The 20,906-nt window shown below is 35.2% G+C and overlaps 1 protein-coding gene across 5 annotated transcripts in view; it reads left to right on the top strand.

Annotated features, from left to right (window-relative positions):
- The window catches only part of KIF2A (kinesin family member 2A), an 80,550-nt gene that overhangs the window by 44,400 nt on the left and 15,244 nt on the right, over window positions 1–20,906 (top strand). For 2 of the 5 annotated variants that reach the window (XM_047754466.1, XM_047754274.1), the window contains exons 2-16: window positions 2,767–2,861; window positions 3,165–3,284; window positions 6,249–6,303; window positions 7,343–7,465; window positions 8,038–8,138; window positions 9,990–10,085; window positions 11,665–11,719; window positions 12,098–12,260; window positions 14,510–14,600; window positions 14,700–14,763; window positions 15,540–15,631; window positions 16,467–16,609; window positions 16,920–17,124; window positions 18,913–19,023; window positions 20,246–20,313. In XM_047754466.1, the coding sequence (XP_047610422.1) occupies window positions 2,767–2,861; window positions 3,165–3,284; window positions 6,249–6,303; window positions 7,343–7,465; window positions 8,038–8,138; window positions 9,990–10,085; window positions 11,665–11,719; window positions 12,098–12,260; window positions 14,510–14,600; window positions 14,700–14,763; window positions 15,540–15,631; window positions 16,467–16,609; window positions 16,920–17,124; window positions 18,913–19,023; window positions 20,246–20,313 (1,582 nt within the window). The remainder of the gene's footprint in view (window positions 1–2,766; window positions 2,862–3,164; window positions 3,285–6,248; window positions 6,304–7,342; window positions 7,466–8,037; window positions 8,139–9,989; window positions 10,086–11,664; window positions 11,720–12,097; window positions 12,261–14,509; window positions 14,601–14,699; window positions 14,764–15,539; window positions 15,632–16,466; window positions 16,610–16,919; window positions 17,125–18,912; window positions 19,024–20,245; window positions 20,314–20,906) is intronic. The other 3 variants (XM_047754387.1, XM_047754338.1, XM_047754442.1) reach the window with 2 other exon arrangements.

Below are 20,906 nucleotides of genomic sequence, written 5' to 3'. Positions count from 1 at the left end.
CCCAACACTTGCCTCTCCTCTAATGTCCACTTACCTGAGTAAATGACACCACTGTTTACTCAGTTGCTTTTACATTTGTGTTAGAACTTTTTTAGGGGGAGGTGGAGTGTTGAGTGTGATAGAAATTAGTCGAGAAAATGGAGAATTGCCATTGTCAGGGATGAATGGTATCACAGTGGTATTGAGGGGGCAGATCATGTAGGGCTTTGTTAAAGGTCATTAAAAAGACTGATTTTTACTCTGCAAGATAGGGAGCCACTGGAAGTTTTAGAGTAAAGGAGTAATCTGATTTAGTTTTCACTAGGAACGTTTAGGCTTTTCTGTGGAGAATAGGCAGTAGGTCAGATAGGGTAGAAGCAGAAAGTAGTTGGGAAATGCAATAATCCATGACCAAAGCATCAGTGGAATTGGTAAGACATGACATATTATCGGGGGATAAAACTCAGCGTCATCATTTTATTTGGTAAAAACCACTGGGAGTTTCTGGTGTACAATGAGGGTTGAAAATCTGTACTACACATTATAAATTGTTACAGAGCTATTTGGAATTTAAGCCACATGGGCTTTCTTCCTCATTAGCTTAATTTAGGAGTGTAGAGAAGCGTAGTGATAAAAGCAAGTGCTTTTTACATCAGACTGAGGTTCACATCCATGCTAGTTGTTAGCTATGAAACCATGAACTTCAGTTTTTTCATTTTAACAAGGGAGGTAGAAGTTCCTGTTGTGGTGCAGCAGAAATGTATCCGACTAGTAACTATGAGGTTATGGGTTCCATCCCTGGCCTCGCTAAGTCGGTTAAGGATCTGGCATTGCCATGAGCCGTGGTGTAGAAGACACGGCTTGGATCCTGCGTGGCCGTGGCTGTGGTGTAGGCCGGCAGTTGTAGATAGACCCCTAGCCCGGGAACTTCCATATGCTGTGGGTGCAGTCCTAAAAATCAAAAAAAAAAAAAAAAGAAGAAGAAGAAGAGAGGTGTCTACTCCATAGTTATTGCATAGCTATGTTTATGTTAAATGAGCCAGTCTCTGACATGTTTGTACTTAGTAATAGGTTAAAGAAACACCTGGCCTACCATATTGGTTAAAAAAAAATTCCGTTGATTACTCTTGGTGTTGATGAGGAATAGATGCACTTGTTTGGAATATAAATGGAAAGCGATTTTTCAGAGGTCTATCAAAATTTTAATTTCCTTGACCTGGTCTGCACAGACACCCAGTGCAACATCTTTTAATGGCAAACAGGAACAATTTAAATTATTCTTAGTGAAGGAATAAATTGTGATGCATTCCTTTTATGGAATGTTATGCAGTTATTAAAATTAATAGGTCAGTCTATAAAGCTGTCATGGAAAGATTGCCAGTATATATTTTAGTGATGTTTAAAAAAGCACCAATAGGAGTTCCGGTCGTGGCACAGTGGTTAATGAATCCCACTATGAACCATGAGGTTGTGGGTTTGATCCCTGGCCTTGCTGAGTGGGTTAAGGATCAGGCGTTGCTGTGAGCTGTGGTGTAGGTTGCAGATGTGGCTCGGATCCTGCATTGCTGTGGCTGTGGTATAGTCCGGTGGCTACAGCTCCGATTAGACCCCTAGCCTGGGAACCTCCATATGCGGTGGGAAGCAGCCCTAGAAAAGGCAAAAAGACAGGGGGGAAAAAAAAAGCACCAATATATCACTTGAGAGTACATACTTAAATCATTGGTATTTGAATTTTTAACAAAGACTTTGACTGTTTCAAATTTTTATATAAGCCCATATAGAAAAGATATTAGTAATTCCATATATATAAATAATACTTAAAATTGTTAGTATTCATATTTTCTTTAATGATACTGTATACCTTGTTATTATAGTAACATTTTTTGTTTTATATACTCTATATCTGGGCTTTTTAAAGATAATTAAAGAACTGTGAATTATTCTAAGATAAATTATAGATGCCTCAAGGATTTCATTTAGGAAATACATAAGAAAATTCCATATGTTCAGCATCTTATTAGATAATGTTGAATAAGCAGATATATAACACAGTTTCTCTCTTTACTTGACTAATAATCATATCTGTGGGTAAGATGAAAACAGATGAAATTAATTTTAAATATATATATACAAACACACAGAGTACTTATACTCATGTGTGTATGCATCTGTTGATCTGTGTGATGACAAGTGCGTGATAACAAATGTGTAATAATAGTTTGTAATAGTGTAAAAAAAAAATACACACACCTATCAGTAGGTATTAGGAGTACCCTGGTGGTGCTTAGGTATTCAGCATTGTCACTGCTGTTGCTTGGCTTCTATCCCTGGACTGGGAACTTATGCATGCTGTGGGCATAGCCAAAAGGAAGGCATTAAATAACTTGTGATAAACATGGAATGTTATGTAAAAATGTAAAATAATTATTTCAGATCTGTAGTCACTAACAGATAAGATCCATAGTAAGGATACTTTCTAACAATTAGAACTCTTTTAACAGTATAAAATTTCAGCTATTCCATGCCACTGTAACCATTTATCATGTGTTTTGAAAATTTTCAATCTAATCCACTTTCTTGAGTTCTTGGTCTTGACAAGCTGCAAGATTTGATTCATGGTCCCATAGACAAAGTTCATTCCCTAATCCTGAGAATCTGTAGAAATCCCTTGTAAGGAAAATAATGTCATAGTCTTTTAAGTTTGTAAATTATAAACTTGTTTTTGACAATATTTAGGAATGCCATAATTCATGGCATTTTAAAACTATATATTTTATTCCCCCTTAGGCCGAATACATCAAGCAATGGTAACATCTTTAAATGAAGATAATGAAAGTGTAACTGTTGAATGGATAGAAAATGGAGATACAAAAGGCAAAGAGGTATGATAACTGGGTTAAATTTTATTTCTAGTCTTACAATTAAAGATTTTTGAATATGAGACAAAACAGAAAACTATAGAATTTTAATATAATCCATGTATTCCTTGACATTCCTCAAGTGACTAAAAAATTTCACTCAAAGGTAGATTCTCCTGTATATCTTATGTGATTGGTCATGTAATCAAGACCACAAAGTGCTACCTTGTTTAACATTTATTCTATGTAAATTTATTTGAAAACAGAAAGGTGAGTTGGTCACATACACTCATATATAAAATATTGTATGCATTTTTTTAAAAACAGATTGACCTGGAGAGTATCTTTTCACTTAACCCTGACCTTGTACCAGATGAAGAAATTGAGCCCAGTCCAGAGACACCCCCACCTCCAACATCCTCAGCTAAAGTAAACAAAATTGTAAAGGTTAGTGGTGCAAATTCAGAGCAGGGTGTGTGTGTGTGGTGTGTGCATGTATATGCATGTATACTCTAGTTTGAAATGGGGCTGAGAAGAGTGTAAGTATTAGCTTGCTTTTTAATTATTATTATTTTTTTCTTTTTACAGCCATACCTACAGCATATGGAGGTTCCCAGGCCAGGGGTCGAATTGGGGCTGCATCTGGCACGTCCACCACAGTCACAGCAACACAGGATCTGAGTTGCATCTACAATCTGCACCATAGTGTGCGGCAATGCCAGATCCTTAATCCTGAGGATAGTTAAACCCTGAGGCCAAGGATTGAACCTGAAACCTCACAGAGAGAACATCAGGTCCTTGATCTGCTGAACTGCAATGAGAACTACTAGTTAATAAACCTTATTGAGAAGTTCCCATTGTGGCTCAGCAGTAATGAACTGGGCTAGTATCCATGAGGATGAGTATTTGATCCCTGGCCTTGCTCAGTGGGTTAAGTATCCAGCATTGCTCCGAGCTTTGGAGTAGGTCGTAGACGTGGTTTGGATCCCATGCTACTGTGGCTGTGGTGCAGGCTGGCTGCTGCAGCTCCAACTGTACCCCTAGCCTGAGAACCTCCATGTGCAGAAGGTGCAGCCCTAAAAAGAAGAAAAAAAAAACTTATTAATTCTTTCTTGCCTTTACATGCATGTATACAAAGACAAACTTTCAAGGATTGAAAGTTGTCTAATTCAGAGTTACAACAGTCATTAGGTAAGATCCTATAAAATCCATGCCTGATTAGGATTTTTCCTAAGACTAATAATAGTTTCTTAGGAGATATGGTTCAAAACTGCTTGTTAGTATTTGCTGAATGAACATATATGACTTCGATAAGGAGGAAGTGAGTTTATTATTCATGATAAATTCTCATTTCAGTATTCTGAAATAGTAATTCTGCTGTTTGTGTTTATTAAAGGAAAATGGAAAATAACAGATTGTAGTTTAACTATTTCTCTGTTAACTTGTGACAATAAATTTTAAAACCATGGTATATCCTCCCTAATAGTTTTATCTTAACAAAAATAAAAGACATGTTACTTTTATTATTTTAAAAGATAATTCCTATTCCTTTCTATAGAAATGTCTCAATGTTAAAACTTTGTATCAAAATACAACTTTTAAAATCAGGTAGTCCCTGAAAGTTGTTAAATCTGCAATTCGTTGCTTTGTGTTCAAAAATTCTTTTACATTGTTGGAGTTGTTGCTGTGGCACAGTGGGTTAATGATCTGGCTTGTCTTTGTGGAGGTGCCATTTTGATCCCTGCCGTAGTGGGCATAGCAGGTTAAGGATCCAGCATTGCTGAAGCTGTGGGCTAGGTCTCAGTTCCAGCTCGGATTCAGTCTGTGGCTGGGGAACTCTGTATGCCATGGGGGAGGCTAAAAAAGAAAAAAAAATTATTCTACATTGTTAGTTTTATCTCTACGAAGATTAAGATGACATGACTTTAGCACTAAAGGAACTTGCTGTCTTGCAGGGAAGACGTAAATAAACATCCAAATATAATATAGAAACTCAGCAATATCAACAAAACATTCTGTTGTTCAAACCATGCATGTGAACCTAAGACAGAGTTTCTATTCCTATAATTTCATCCTGTTAAGAGTTACTGCTTAGAGGTCATTAGTTACCCCTTATAAATGTTCAGTTTTTCATATTTGGCTTCACAACCTTGAAGGACCGCCATAGTTTATACTTCTTGGTGTATCATTAGCAACCTTTGCTGTGCATTAATATCATCTGGAAACTTTTTTTAGAATACTTATTCCCAGGCCCACTCCCAGAGGTTGTTTTATTTTATCTGAAGGATGGCCCTAGCATCAATATCCTTTTAATAGTACCCATCTGATTTGAAGTGTAGTTAGCATTGAGAGCCATTTGATATCTTTTTTTAGGTGAATGAAGTCTTAATAAATAAATAATAGGATCAGAAACTTCTGCCCTTAACTATTCAGTGTTGGAAGTCTTTGAAAGTCTAATGAAACCTTTTAGTAGAACCGTCACTGTGCATTTTATAGTATTTTGATGTTTCACTTTAAAGGGGGGCTGTAAATTGTCTAAAACTAGTATTTTATTAATTACCCCAGTATTCAAAGATGAAGTGTATTACATGATTTTGGCAGGATAGCATGATGGTTAAAAACACGTACTTTAGTGAAATTACCTAATCTCTCTTTACTTCGATTCCCTCATCTTTGAAACCAGAATAGCAATAATAATGACCTCAGAGTTCCCTGGTGGTTTAGTAGGTTAAGGAGCTGGTATTGTCATTGCTGTGACTTGGGTCTTGGGTTCAATCCTTGGCCTGTGAACCTCTGCATGCCATGGGTGCAACAACAAAAAAATTAAATAATATATGAAAGCAGCTAGTAGAATGGTAGGGACTCATTAAATACCATTTGAGATCATTAATTCTTCCTTTGCATCCTCTTGTTCCTTTCTGGTTTGATCAGAGGATCTGCCATACCACTGGGCTAGTGAATCCTGTTACCAGTAACCGTTAAGCTGTTAAATAGAAATGTGAAAAAAATCATAATAATGACCTCATAGAGTTGTTATGAAGATTAAATTAATTAATACATATGGAATCTTTAGAGCAGTACCTGACTCTTGTTTGCGACATGTGGAAGTTCTTTGGGCCAGAGAGCAAATCCATACCCTACAGTAATAATGCCAGATCCTTAATTCGTTGAGCCACCAGAGTACTCTTGTCCTTTATTCCTGAATGTTTTTGAGCAGTGGCAGGATACTCATAAAAGAAACTTGAATATTGATAACCATTAGGAGTAATTCATTAGAAGATAATTTTAGTTTTTCTCCATTTAGTTTTATATTGTTGTATGTCTGCTTTTGTTTAGTTAAATGAAATTACTGTGATAGACATGTATATGAGGAGTAGAGAGAAAGTAAAATGAACATTTTCTCTTTTATAGAATCGACGGACTGTGGCTTCTGTTAAGAATGATCCTCCTCCAAGAGATAATAGAGGTGAGTAAAAATTTACTTACTCATTTTTGCCTATGGCCCTTACCAGGTAAATCAAAAGTAAACATTACCTTTGATGTTACTGTTCATTTACACTTTATGTGGCTAATTTTAAGACTGGTATCTTCTTAATTTCCAAACACAGTGTCAATGATATCAGAAAAAATGTTTTATAATTATAGTGAATGTGAAACTTATGACAGTTTTGATTCATCTTATTTACCCAATGATTTTTCAAATTTGAGGAGAGTATTATGAGAAAGAAAGGATTAGGGAGTTAGTTTTCACAAGTGTAAATTTAATTATCGTGACATTTTCCAAGATTTTCTGGGTAACAGACTTGCAAAAAGAGTCATGGGTAACTTTGTAAAATCTGCTAAAGACAGGTTGAACATTAATTGCATGTCTCTTGTATTTTTCAGCTAGGTGATGGAAACCACAGTTAATTTCTTTTCTAATATTTAGCTGTTGAGAATGGTCCATTCTGTTAGTGATGCTTCCCTGTATGGATGGATGGTGAAGCGGGACAGGTGTAGGTATTAGTGGTGAGATTGGAGGTAGAGGGAAAGTCCTGCACTTACAGCACTATTCTTTGAGCCTTGTGAAAATTTATATTTCTTTGTAAAATGTGATATAGTTAATATTCCTTTTTTCACTTTTTTAACATCCACAGTAGGACATTGTCTATTGAGGGTTTATGTATCTAAGGAGCAAAGAGTGGGATTTAGAATACAAGGAGCATTGAGGGACTTTCAAGTTTTTAACTTTCTGTATTTCAGAATTCTGTAAGTTTTTCAAAATGAGAATGCATATAAAATCTGTATTTTGTACACTTATATTTTTTAAATGATTGAAAACCTCTTAGCATGTCAGTGTATTGAACAATTATTACGTGTTTTGTTTATATACACGAGTAGAGAACCTGATAGTTTGCTAATGCAGTTTTTAAGTATCAGTTCTTTTGAGATATCTCTTTTCCTTTTAATAAGGTTCACCTTTACTAATTTTCTGTTCTAAATTTTAAAATTTGTTTCATTTACAGTGGTTGGTTCTGCACGTGCACGGCCTAGTCAGCTTCCTGAACAGTCTTCCTCTGCACAACAGAATGGTAGTGTTTCAGATATATCTCCAGTTCAAGCTGCAAAAAAGGAATTTGGACCCCCTTGTATGTAAATCATGTATCAAGGATTCAGTCATTTTAGGCATACATGTATTCTCTCTTGGTCAAACTTATAAGTCCCCAAATAGTAAACAGTCTAATTACAGACTTGATTACAGATTTTAAATTGTGGGAAAAAAATTTTTTACTTGTTAGTTTAGTCTCTGTTGATTGGGTTTTTAAATGTATATTTTGGAGAAAAAATTATAAATAAAAAACTCTTGACAATGTTTCAGTTGCTTAGATTTTAAAATTCTGGCCAGATGATAATTTGGATAGATGGTATAGAAAAAAAATTACTATCCTTCTTGATCTCCCATTCAGAGATCTTTGATTCTAAACCAAGAGATGGCATGTATCAATATGTTAGAGTCATTTTTCTTGACTCTTATTGTATATTGTCCTTTTCCTACTTTTGTTAAAGCAGCTCATAAGTAAAATTCACATATTGTTATAGGCATGTTTTGTCACTGTGTACCTTTTTTTGGTGTATGTGGTAAAATGACAAAATTTTTGTATGTAAGTGCACAGTACTCTAAAAGGAAACTATACTTTTACAGCTCATCTTTTTCTTTCAGCACGTAGAAAATCTAATTGTGTGAAAGAAGTAGAGAAGTTACAAGAAAAACGAGAAAAAAGGAGACTACAACAGCAAGAACTTAGAGAAAAAAGAGCCCAGGTTTGTAAAAGAAACACTTTGTTTATGCACCAACCAAAGATTAGGCTGTTTCAGTGAAAGTGATTGGCTTATGAAAAATAATTGTGGCATTCATTTAAAGATTTCAATATGGTTCCTTATATCGATATTGAAAAATAATATAAACTATTGGGAAAGTAACTTATCATGACATTTTCACTACATATGCTTTTCAAGTTTTAGTGGGTATGTGTTAGTCCTAAAGCTTATTCCATTTTGAATATTAAGCCATTGTGTTACAGAACTCTGGTGGAAGTATAACATCAAGAATAATAGGATTTGGGCTTTTTAGAAGATCTAAAAACACATACAGAAAAAATACCCAGTTAAAGTGTATGGTTATACTATAAATTTTTTAGTTGTTTTTGCATGGTTAATAAGTTCAACATACAATGAAAGGGTGGAAATTCATTGTTTTGACTTACATTAAATGTTGACTTATACTAGGTGTTGTGTTCCTCCTCTCACGTTCCCTTTAGATGGTAGAATTTTATTAGCAACGGAAAAATTGCATAGAAGACTGGTCTTTTATCCTTGTACAGGTCTTCACATATTAGAAATTCTGCTCTTGTATAGGTGATCATCCATTGTGCTTGCATTGTATCTGTTATATTCTTAGAACTTGTTTCTTGTAATAAAACATCAGGATCGTTTCCTTATTTAGGAGTACGTATGTTCAGATGCCCTTAATCATAAAGATGTCATGTTGTAAAACTGTGGAATCCATATAATATTCAACCAGAATAAATCAGCTTCTATCTGAAAGTGACCTGAGAATGATCAGTTGAGTTTTGAAATAGTGCACAAAACAGATAGATCTGCTGCTACTTAACAAAGATGCCACCTGGTGTTTCCTGTGGGTACTTTATAGTATTTTTTTTCATCTTTGTGATCTCTTCTTACTTTAATTCTGCTTCTCCCTTGACATAGTTGGTATTATTTTCCAGAAGTTTAATTGAAAGTAAGTTATATTTACAATTTTGAAATTTTGTACTCAGCAAATCTACATATAGTATATGGAAAAGATCTGGATTAAAAATTTTTTTTAACTACTCAATGAATTTATTACATTTATAGTTGCACAATGATCATCACAATCCAATTTTATAGGATTTGATAATTTATTACTCATGGCTTGGAGAGGCCACTAACTTTTCCTATTTGTATCTTAATCTGAATTTTCTCACTTTTGGAGCAAAAAGTAAACTGATGCTAGTGTTCAATAATTGAATTTTAAAAATTATCTTGGCTTTTGATGCTTTAAATTCTGTGTCCTATTGATTTAGGAATGTTTTATACCATGTCTTAGTTTTTTTTTTTTTTTTTTTTGAGAGAGAGAGAGTCAGTAGACGCTGGGAATGACCATAAATGAATCCATAGTTCTACTTTGCTGGAACATTGAATTAGGAATTGAGAAGAATCTGACTAAATGAGGTTTCTCTAAGTATTTCAGCTTTTCCAGAGTTCTTTGTTAATGTTTAGGATGAGCACTCTTTCTATTTTACTCAATTTTCTAAGATAATTAAGGTATGTGTATAATAGATGAATATTTGAAATAGGTTGAGTGGCCTTGATAAGGAGTATTTGGTTTGGAGTTAACAGAATGCATATAGACTAGCAGAATTGTGTTTCTAATATGAAAGTGATTCCTGGGTGTATTATTAATCTTAAATTCTGGAACTATCACATCTCCAGCTTCAATTTGGACTTGGCTATTACAAATGACACAATTTATTAGTTTGAGTTTAATTTTCAAACCATACAATATAAATGCAACAAATACTACATTATTGTAATTACAATAGATGATGTGTTCTCTTTTTCTTCTTATAGGATGTTGATGCTACAAACCCAAATTATGAAATTATGTGTATGATCAGAGACTTCAGAGGAAGTTTGGATTATAGACCATTAACAACAGCAGATCCTGTAAGATTTTTTGCAAACAATTACCTGGAACTTTTTATGCTATGAATAAAAAGATGTTTAAAACCCTCTAAATTAATATTGTCTTTAGCTCTGTATTTTTTCTTCTCCTTATTAGTGCTCCTCCATATTTTAAGAAAATCGAGAAATCCATCCACATTCACCCTTGTTTCCAATGATTTAAAATGTTAGACATGGGAGTTCCCGTCGTGGCGCAGTGGTTAACGAATCCGACTAGGAACCATGAGGTTGCGGGTTCGGTCCCTGCCCTTGCTCAGTGGGTTAATGATCCGGCGTTCCCGTGAGCTGTGGTGCAGGTTGCAGATGCTGCTGGGATCCCGCGTTGCTGTGGCTCTGGCGTAGGCCGGTGGCTGCAGCTCCGATTAGACCCCTAGCCTGGGAACCTCCATATGTCGCGGGAGCGGCCCAAGAAATAACAACAACAACAACAAAAAAAGACAAAAATAATAATAATAATAAAATAAAATAAGATGTTAGACATGTTTCTAACTTTAATTCTGCTTCCATTTCAAAGCAAAGCGTCCATGTGCTTGGTAGGGCGGAGCCACAGTCAAGGAGAGATGTTAGAAGTGTTAAAAGACCCAGTTTCCTTTCTGACCATCATTTATACTTTTATCTCAATTCCATACTTATTTCCTCTTTGACTTGGGCTGATGATCCCACCATCAATCCAAGTTACTACTAATTAATTTATTACTTTTAAATAAATGCTATTCTGGCTTTTAACAATAAGTGATGATTGTTGAGGACTGCTGTAGACCAGAAATCTAGTGCTTGAAAAATGTTAGGTTGTCTCATCATGCAACCCCTTTCCTACTGAACAATGAGAACTTATTGTACAGGTAATATTTTTGTGAGTAATTCATACTTAGGAAAAATAATCTGTCTGACCTAGCATATATGGAATGTATGGAGTATACCAAACACACTTGTGTTAGGCAGACATTATGTCTGATTTAATAGAATAGTTCATGAAATTTGCATCTCATGTACTTTACTCCCTGCTACTCCTCCATTTATTTAACCTACATCTGAGCTCATGCTTTACCACAGTGAGCGGCAAAATCTATTTGAAAAGGGCCAGATATTTTAGGCTTTGTGAACCAAATGGTCTTTGTTAGAACTACTCATTTTGACCTCTGTAGTATGAAAAGCAGCCATAGACATATATATGAGTGAATGGTTATGGCTATTTCAGTAAAACTTTACAAAAGTAGGTAATGAATTGGAGTAGGCTTTCAAGCCGTATTTTGCCAATTCCTGCTTTATATTAAATATCATTAGAAGGCAAATATTAGAACATGAGTTTTGTGAAAAAATATTTATGTCTAAGAATTGGCGCATTGTAAAATTGTTCAAATTATTTTAGTTAATAATCTGAGAATCATGTTTCTTGTCTACAGCCAGTTATCTTTGCCAACAACTTTCTCTATAATCAGCCTTTGTTTTTTGAGCTCACTTATCCTAAATTTCTAAAACTTCAAGAAGAAATACTGCATAGTTGACTTTTCAGTGTTTTATATACCACTGCTAATTACTGGAAAAAATATTTTATTTTTAGATTGATGAACATAGGATATGTGTTTGTGTAAGGAAACGACCACTCAATAAAAAAGGTATGCTTATTGAGCTGTCATAAAGTGTTGGTTTTGTCCTGTGTGCAGTAATATATTTTGAGAATGTCAGAAATCAGATTAGTTTGGAAGAGTTAAATGTAAATTATCGAGTTTGTACATAACCATTATGCAGATCTCTTTGGTTAGGTTTGTTGATTTGTTACTGCTCTCTGAATCTTTGCCATTCCTGGCTTCACAGAAATCTTGATTTTTTTTTTACTTTGTTATTGAAATATTCTGTCTTATTGAATGGCATGTTTATGGGATATTTCTATTTTCAAGACTACTTTTATCTAAATTCTTCCTACTTTAATTTTTGTGCATTAATTCAAATGCTGTGAAAATTACTGGGCATTGATTTTCATTTTATTCTTTTAGAAACTCAAATGAAAGATCTTGATGTAATCACAATCCCTAGTAAAGATGTTGTGATGGTACATGAACCAAAACAAAAAGTAGATTTAACAAGGTACCTAGAAAACCAAACATTTCGTTTTGATTATGCCTTTGATGACTCAGCTCCTAATGAAATGGTTTATAGGTGAGTAAATTTGTTTTAAATCAGAATTTTATTTTTATACTGTGTGTTCATCACCACCCTGACCTTGATCTTGGCATATCTCTCCAGAGGTGTAATATCCTTTTTTATCTTTCTGAGTTTAAACAAAGAAGAATATGCAATAACCACTGCAATGGCTGTTAAGACTTGTTCTCTTTAATGCTCCCCATATCAGTTTTCATTACTGATTAACTTATAAACTATCTAACATACTGTATGTATGGATAAGAAATTTCTAGAAAATGTTGACATTTTCTGTACCTTTAGAAATGAAATATGGTTATTTTTTACTTTTTAGTCTCTGTAGTAGTGAGATTTGAAATATCTGTAATACATTGGTCACCTCTTTGTCTAAATATTTAGCATGTATCATAACTTAAGCAGGAAGAGTTCTGTAAACCTACCTCCATTTGCCTAATTTTATCATCTATAAGCTTTGAAATAGTTTTAATACATGAAATTCTTGTATGTTTATATATTCAACTTATAAACAACTTAAACTTAGATGTATTGTGTCCTAAATTGTTGCCTAAATTTAGATTTTCATACATGGTTTGTACACATATAGTTCTCAGCATTTAACAGGTCAGTTTTAGCAGCATTGTTGTAATAGTCTGTATAGAATTGTCTTGGCAATTACTTGAATGCTATGTTCGTTACTCATTTATTTTATAAATTTGACTGGAAAACTAAATCGAAAGTTAATAAGAGTCTTAAGAATTAAAGAGGTTATAAATGAGATGCTGTTAAGACTAACTCCATTGCCCTTAAGCCAGTGAATTGGGAGTTCAGCTGTAAAGAGGACAAAATTAAAGAATATGTGAATCTATATAGAAATATTGTGAAGATTTTGTTTTAAAAGGGAATTACAATTATAAATTGTGTATTTTTACCTTTCTCAAAACAGTCCAAGAAATCCTGTGTATTTACTAGATTTAGTAAATATGTTGTGTTTCACCCTACTTCTTAATTTTACCAGTATTGGTTCTACCCCTTTCTCTTATCCTTAACTTTCACGGATTGAGGAGTTAGGCTGTTTTTTATTTGATCAATCTGTAGACTTATTTCTACTACTCCAATTTGACTGGAATTTTTTTTCTGGTACTTTTGTTCTGTATTTTTTCCAGTTGTACCTTAAAAGAAAAAATAAAAACCAACAGAGTTGTACAAGTGTTCTATGTATTATTTTTGAAGACTATAAAAAGTAGAGATGAGGGGGTGCTGCACCCATAGCATATGGAAGTTAGGAACCCATGCCACATTGCAGCAACACTGGATCCTTATCTTTTTTGGGTTTGTTTGTTTGTTTTTGTCTTTTTGCCTTTTCTAGAGCCACTCCGAGGCACATGGAGCTTCCCAGGCTAGGGCTCTAATCACAGCTGTAGCCACCAGCCTACTCCAGAGCCACAGCAACTTGGGATCCGAGCCGCGTCTTCCGCCTACATCATAGCTCACGGCAAAGCCGGATCCGTAACCCACTGAGCAAGGCCAGGGATCGAACCCGCAACCTCATGATTCCTAGTTGGATTCGTTAACCACTGAGCCACAACGGGAACTCCTGGATCTTTATCTTATTGTGCCACAGGGAAACTTCCTAGATTTGTTTTTTTATCATAATTCTTAGAGCTCTGCTCAATGAAAAATGAAAGATTTTTTTTTTTGGTCCCTCCCTACCTTTGTATTTTAACTTTAGCAGGGATTGTACCAATATGTAATATTTTGGCATCCTTCTCCTAAATTGAGGCTATCAGCTAAGAATTCAGTTCTTATAAGCATAATTTATATTTACTTATTCGTATTCAGGGAAATCTTAGCACTTTTCTACCTGTTTAGGTGGTCTAAGATAATGTTTTTATAGTATTTTTCCCCTCTAGCTTTTTTCTGTTGGGATTATCACTTGCAGTTCTGTTTCTCTTGAAACTTTTGATACTTTTGCTGGATTGGATTGGGTTTGGTTTTCTTGTTTTTGTTTTTATTATGTATGTCCTACTTGTCTGGCTCATATTATCTTTAGTTACTTTTTTTTAACTTCCCTATTGTCTTCTATATATGTCTTTAGCTCAGTTAATGTCAGGTTTTTTTCCCTGACCATTATTATTGTGACCATTGTTTATTATGGAATTACTACCTAAAAATATGCTTTAAAGCAATTATAGGATATTACTTTTATTTCTTATTTGTTTAATTTAAATATCAACAGTACATTCTGACTGGTACATTTTATTTTTAAGGTTTACAGCTAGACCACTGGTGGAAACAATATTTGAAAGGGGAATGGCTACATGCTTTGCTTATGGGCAGACTGGAAGTGGAAAGACCCATGTAAGTGATTCATTACAGTTACATCCTGATGTAAAGCTAGTTTAGTTTCCTTATAGCTTAATTCTAGGATCTAAATTATTTTTTCTTTTTAACATATAGACGATGGGAGGTGATTTTTCAGGAAAGAACCAAGATTGTTCTAAAGGAATTTATGCTTTAGCAGGTAACTGTCCTTTTCGCCTATCATTTATAATGTTCTTCTTGGAGTTCCCTGGTTGCTTAGTGGGTTAAGGATCCAGTGTTGTCACTGCTGTGGCTTGGGTCACTTCTGTGGTGCCAATTCAGTCCCTAGCCCAGGAACTTGTGTGCTGTGAGTACAGCAGCCCCTCTTACCCCCCACTCCCCAAGCCAAAAAAAAAAAAAAACTTATAGTATTCTTACATATTATTCAAGTGACTTGGAAATAAGATTTATAAGCATTGTCCATAATTTTAAGGGTAACCGTAATACTACACTTATGTATATTTTGTCAGTTTTAGATTATCGGACTACTTGGAAAGAAATGTGCTTTGGGGACAAATTTTGACTATGTTTGTGTCATAATCTGGCACATTGTTGGAGCTTAGTGTTTGCTGTTGAGTAACTTTTCTTATTTGTGAAAAGCTTTGTGAAAAAAAGATTTGTGAAAAGCTTCCCTTTCGAATGATTATGAAAGTGACCTTATTATGACCACCTATCATTTTATGCTGTTTATGAAGATAATAGAATTACTTTCTTGAATATGAAGGAGAGTGGCATCTAAACTTTAAATGTAGAAAAACTGTTATTATGGTTTCTTTTATAAAATTAATCCTCACTGTAGTCTTCATTTTTATTATGAATACCATCATTCTAGGTAAATATTAGCCAATTCCTCTAAAAATAAAAAGTTTAAATTGCTTTTTAAAAACAGTATTTGTTGCACCTTAACAAATTTTGTCCATGTGAAATTCTTGACAGCTCGAGATGTTTTTTTAATGCTAAAGAAGCCAAACTATAAGAAGTTAGAACTTCAAGTGTATGCAACCTTTTTTGAAATTTATAGTGGAAAGGTAAGTGGAAACTGAAAAATAACTTTTTTTTTTAGATTTTAAAATTGTATTTAAAATATACATAACATATAATTTACAGTTTTAATCTTTTTTTTTTCTTTTTTTTTTTTTCTTTTTATGGCCACACCTGCAGCATATGGAATTCCCAGGCTAGGGATCAAATCAATTCTGCAGCTCCCAGCCTATGCAGCAGCTTGAGGCGACGCTGGATCCTTAACCCACTGCATCCTCAGGGACATTGTGTTAGGTTCTTAGACTGCGAGCCACAATGGGAACTCCCATTTTAATCATTTTTAAGTGTACAAGTAAGTGGAATTAAGTACCTTCACATGATTGGGCAGTCATTGTCATCACGTAATTGTTATATGTATTTGGAATATTATATTAAAGGTTTATATATGAAGGTTTTTTGTTTATATGTTTTGCTTTTTACGGCCATACCCATGGCATATGGAGGTTCCCAGGCTAGGGGTCTAATCGGAGCAACAGCTGCCAGCCTATGCCACAGCCATAGCAACACCAGATCCAAGCCATGTCTGCAACCTACACCACAGCTCATGGCAATGCCAGATCCTTAACCCAGTGAACAAGGCCAGGGATCAAACCTGCAACCTCATGGTTCCTGGTTGGGTTCGTTTCTGCTGCACTAAGACAGGAACTCCCTATATATGAGATTTTTTAAAATTCCCTTGGAAATTCTTTAACATCAATATTGATAATTATTCTAATAATTATTATGAGGATTCTCTGAAGTAATTTTCAGACTCTGTCTCTATTTTATAGAACTATTCTTTTTAAAAAAAATCCAGTTTTCTAATTTTATTTTTATTTTTAGGTGTTTGACTTGCTGAACAGGAAAACAAAATTAAGAGTGCTCGAAGATGGAAAACAACAGGTTCAAGTGGTGGGATTACAGGAACGGGAAGTCAAATGTGTTGAAGATGTACTGAAACTCATTGACATAGGCAACAGTTGCAGGTAACTCTCATTTAATTAAAAAACAATTTCATAATCAGTTTTAGATACTTTGGGTATAACTAAAAGCAAAGCAAGATTGTTGTTCACTGTATCTTGGAAATAAAAATCACCATCCGTAAAGCTTTTGAAGTATTCCAGATTAAATTGTATCAATCTGGTTGTGTTTAAGTGTCATTAACTGAGAGTGTCCCTTTTGTATTTAAGTGATGAAAACTGGATAGTCCTTGTTTTTTCTGTTAATGAAAATACTGTGATTTGAACATACAAGTTGAACTTTTTACATATCAAAATGTTCTTAATCACTTTGTAGAACATCCGGTCAAACATCTGCAAATGCACATTCATCTCGGAGCCATGCAGTATTTCAGATTATTCTTAGAAGGAAAGGAAAACTACATGGCAAATTTTCTCTCATCGATTTGGCTGGAAATGAAAGAGGAGCTGATACTTCCAGTGCAGACAGACAAACTAGGCTTGAAGGTGCTGAAATTAATAAAAGCCTTTTAGCACTCAAGGTAAATAAAGTGCATTTAATTGTGAAAAGTCTTTTACTTTTGACTTTAGTTTTGTTTACTCAGTTATAAAATGATAGTACTAGAGTTCCCATTGTGGCACAGCAGATATGAATCTGACTAATAACCGTGAGGCTGTGGGTTCGATCCCTGGCCTCACTCAGTGGGTCCGGGACCGGTGTTGCTGTGAGCTGTGGTGTAGGTTGCAGGCGCAGCTTGGATCCTGAGTTGCTGTGGCTGTGGCATAGGCCGGCAGCTGTAGCTATGATTGGACCCCTAGCCTGGGAACCTCCATATGCCACAGGTGCTGCCCCAGAAAGCAAAAAAATAAAATGGAATGATAGTACTTGTTTTTTCTAATAGGTAAAAGGTTATCAAAATTTAGTTGTTTATATTTGCAATTATAGATTTATATTGCACCCAGAAATTTTCCTGATAGATATTATTTATTCTATTTTGGGAGTGGATAAAGATCTGTTAGTTGGCAGGTCAATTCCAAGGTTACTTAAGGTGATTCCACAGGGCCTTGTTTATTTATTTATTTATTCGTCTTTTTGTCTTTCCAGGGACGTACCCACAGTATATGGTTATTCCAGGCTAGGAGTCAAATCAGAGCTACAGCTGCTGGCCTACACCACAGCAATGCCAGATCTGAGCCACATCTGCAACCTACACCACAGCTCACAGCAATGCTGGATCCTTAACCCACTGAGCGAGGCCAGGGATCAAACCCACAACCTCAGGGTTCCTAGTCAGATTTGTTTCGCTGCTCCATGACGGAAACTCCCCACAGGGCCTTAATTATTAATCAGTCTTTTTTCTTGAAAGAAGGCAAGGAACTACAAAACTAAGCCAAGAAATTTCTTCAAAAAATGTTGAATGGCTTTCAAAAAGTTAGGCCAGGAGTTCCCGTCATGGTGCAGCAGAAACGAATCCAACTAGGAACCATGAAGTGGTGGGTTTGATTCCTGGCCTCACTCAGTGGGTTAAGGATCTGGCATTGCTGTGAGCTGTGTGGAGGTCGCAGTTGCAACTCAGATCTGGCATTGCTATGGCTGTGGCATAGGCGGGCAGCTGAAGCTCCAGTTCAACCCCTAGTCTGGAACTTCCATATGCCTCAGGCGAGGCCCTAAAGAGACCAAAAAAAAAAAAAGACAAAAAGGTAGGCCAGTATTATATCTTTTCCTTAACTAGCTAAGCAAAGATTGGCAGACTATAAGACAGCATTCTATTTTTTTTTTTTTCGTGGTACTGCTTTAAAAGTTTAGTTCTTTACAGTTATTCTCTTCCCTATCACTTTTTTCTTTTTCTTTTTTTTTGGCTGCCCCTGGGGCATATGGAAGTTCCCAGGCTAGGGATTGAATCAGAGCTGCCACTGTAAGCCTACACTGCAGCTACAACACCAGATCCGAGCTGCATCTGCAGCTTACATAGCAGCATTTGGCAAGGCTGGTCCTTAACTCCCTTAGCCAGACCAGGGATGGAACCTGCATCCTCAAGAACACTATATCAAGTTTTTGACCTGCCAGACAACAGGAACTCCTGTGCCTATCAGTTCTAAACACTAGTTGTGATCTTCTGAGGAATCTTTGGGAATTAATAAAGCAACTTGTTGAGTTTTTTTGTTTTTGTTTTAAATTTCATTTTCTTGAATTAAGATTTAAGGAAACATCTTTACTATAAACCTCTTAAAATTTTCAGAGCTGATCAGATCTTAAATGTTTTAAATATGTTTAATATTACGCTTTATAAGTCTAATATGTATGTGAAACTTGCTTTCTTAATTTTCAGGAGTGCATCAGGGCCTTAGGTAGAAATAAACCTCATACTCCTTTCCGAGCAAGTAAACTCACTCAGGTGTTAAGAGATTCATTCATAGGTGAAAACTCTCGTACCTGCATGGTAAGTTTATACTTGCTTTTGTTTTGTTTTATTCCTAAATGATTAATTATACAATATCTATGAAAAATTATAAAATACATTAATGACAAATCATTTTAATTCTTCTATTATGAGAGATACTGTAAGCCAGTCTGATAGAATTTTATTGCATTTATAATGCATTCTGCTGATCCCACATCTGAGTCTTCTTGACTTTGGTTTCTATTGGTTTTCCTTGAGCATTGGACATAATTTTCTATTTCTTCAGAGGTTAAGAATTTTGGGTTATATAATTTTTACTTTGAATGAATATCCTATAAACACTCTGTATTTTGTTGTTTTGCTAAAGATTATTGATTTATTGTTACTTTTAGCAGGATATTAATTAGCTGAACTTCTCCAAACTCTTGTATTCCCTGCTGTGGGCAGCAAATGACTTTGAAATCTCTGTGTAGATCTTTTTTGGGGTGTGTGGGGCACACCCTTAGCATATGGAAGTTTCCAGGCTAGGGGTTGAATTGGAGCTGCAGCTGCCAGCCACAGCCACAGCAACCCCAGATCCGAGTCACATCTGTGACCTACACCATAGCTTACAGCAACGCCAGATCCTTAACCCTCTGAGCAAGGCCAGGGATCAAACCTGTGTCCTTATGGGTACTAGTCTGGTTCATTACCACTGAGCCATGATGGGAACTACTTGGTGTAGTTCTTTCAGACTTAGCTGTGTTTCTTGGAATCAACCTTTGTGTATTGTTAGTTCAGGGGTCAGCCAGAGATTTGGGTAGTATGTTATGTAGAATTTGAATTTCTCCCTCTGTGCTTATTTCTCTTCTAAGATAAATTTCACTTCCCAACTGCTATGATGCCCACCTCCAAACTCTGTTCTTTAAATTTCTTAACCAGTGAAACTCCAGGATTCTAATGAAATTTTAGTTGTCTTGTGTCACGGAGGCAGGGTTTGCCCTTAGGCAAAAAAGTTATCAAAAGGAGGGGCAGATAGTCATCCCTTTTTCTGGGTGTTGACCTTCATTTTCTGTCTAATTTTTGATCTTTTTCTGGTGTTGTTTATATTTTAACTGGAGTTTGCAGTTAATATCTGATTATGGTTATGAGGTAGTGAATTATCTTGGAGTTCAGGTATCATTAATAATTTTTTTAGATAACCATATTAAGATTAGACTTTAATGAGCTATATGTCATCATTTATAATGTTTTCTTTACATTTGCATTTTTTCTCCTATAGATTGCCACAATCTCTCCAGGAATGGCATCCTGTGAAAATACTCTCAATACATTAAGATATGCAAATAGGTATGAGAAATGGTTATTTATTTTGAAATTTAAGGGGAGTAGAACAGTATATGCTTTAATATTTCATCAAGTAAATCTTTTTACATTGTTGTTTTGCATTTTCAAAAGAATTTTGCATGTTATTCACTGAGATAAAATTTAGAATCATTTTGTCATGTTCTAAAAATAATTGAAAATGTACTGTGTAATTTGGGAAGACAGTTACAGTTTTTGTAGAATGATGTTATTATTTATTCTAGACTATGATTATATTCTTCCATTTAACCAAGTTATAATTTATATTAATTCAGAACATTTAAATCATTCAGGAGTTCCCGTTGTGGCCCAGTAGAAACGAATCCAACTAGTATCCATGAGGATGTGGGTTCAATCCCTGGCCTTGCTCAGTGGGTTGGGGATCTGGCGTTGCCATGAGCTGTGGTGTAAATTGTAGATAGGGTTCGGATCCCTCATTGCCTTGGCTATGGCTTAGGCCAGCAGTTGTAGCTCCAATTTGACCCCTAGCCTGGGAACTTCCATGAGCTGCGAGTGCAGCTCTAAAACACCCCCCCCCAAAAAAATCATCCAAATTCTTCCTATTATATTAATACTCT

The sequence above is a fragment of the Phacochoerus africanus genome, chromosome 1 (genome assembly GCF_016906955.1).
Source record: "Phacochoerus africanus isolate WHEZ1 chromosome 1, ROS_Pafr_v1, whole genome shotgun sequence".
Classification (NCBI taxonomy): domain Eukaryota; kingdom Metazoa; phylum Chordata; class Mammalia; order Artiodactyla; family Suidae; genus Phacochoerus; species Phacochoerus africanus.
Note: the sequence above shows the minus strand (reverse complement) of the source record. Positions and strands in the feature narration are given on the sequence as shown.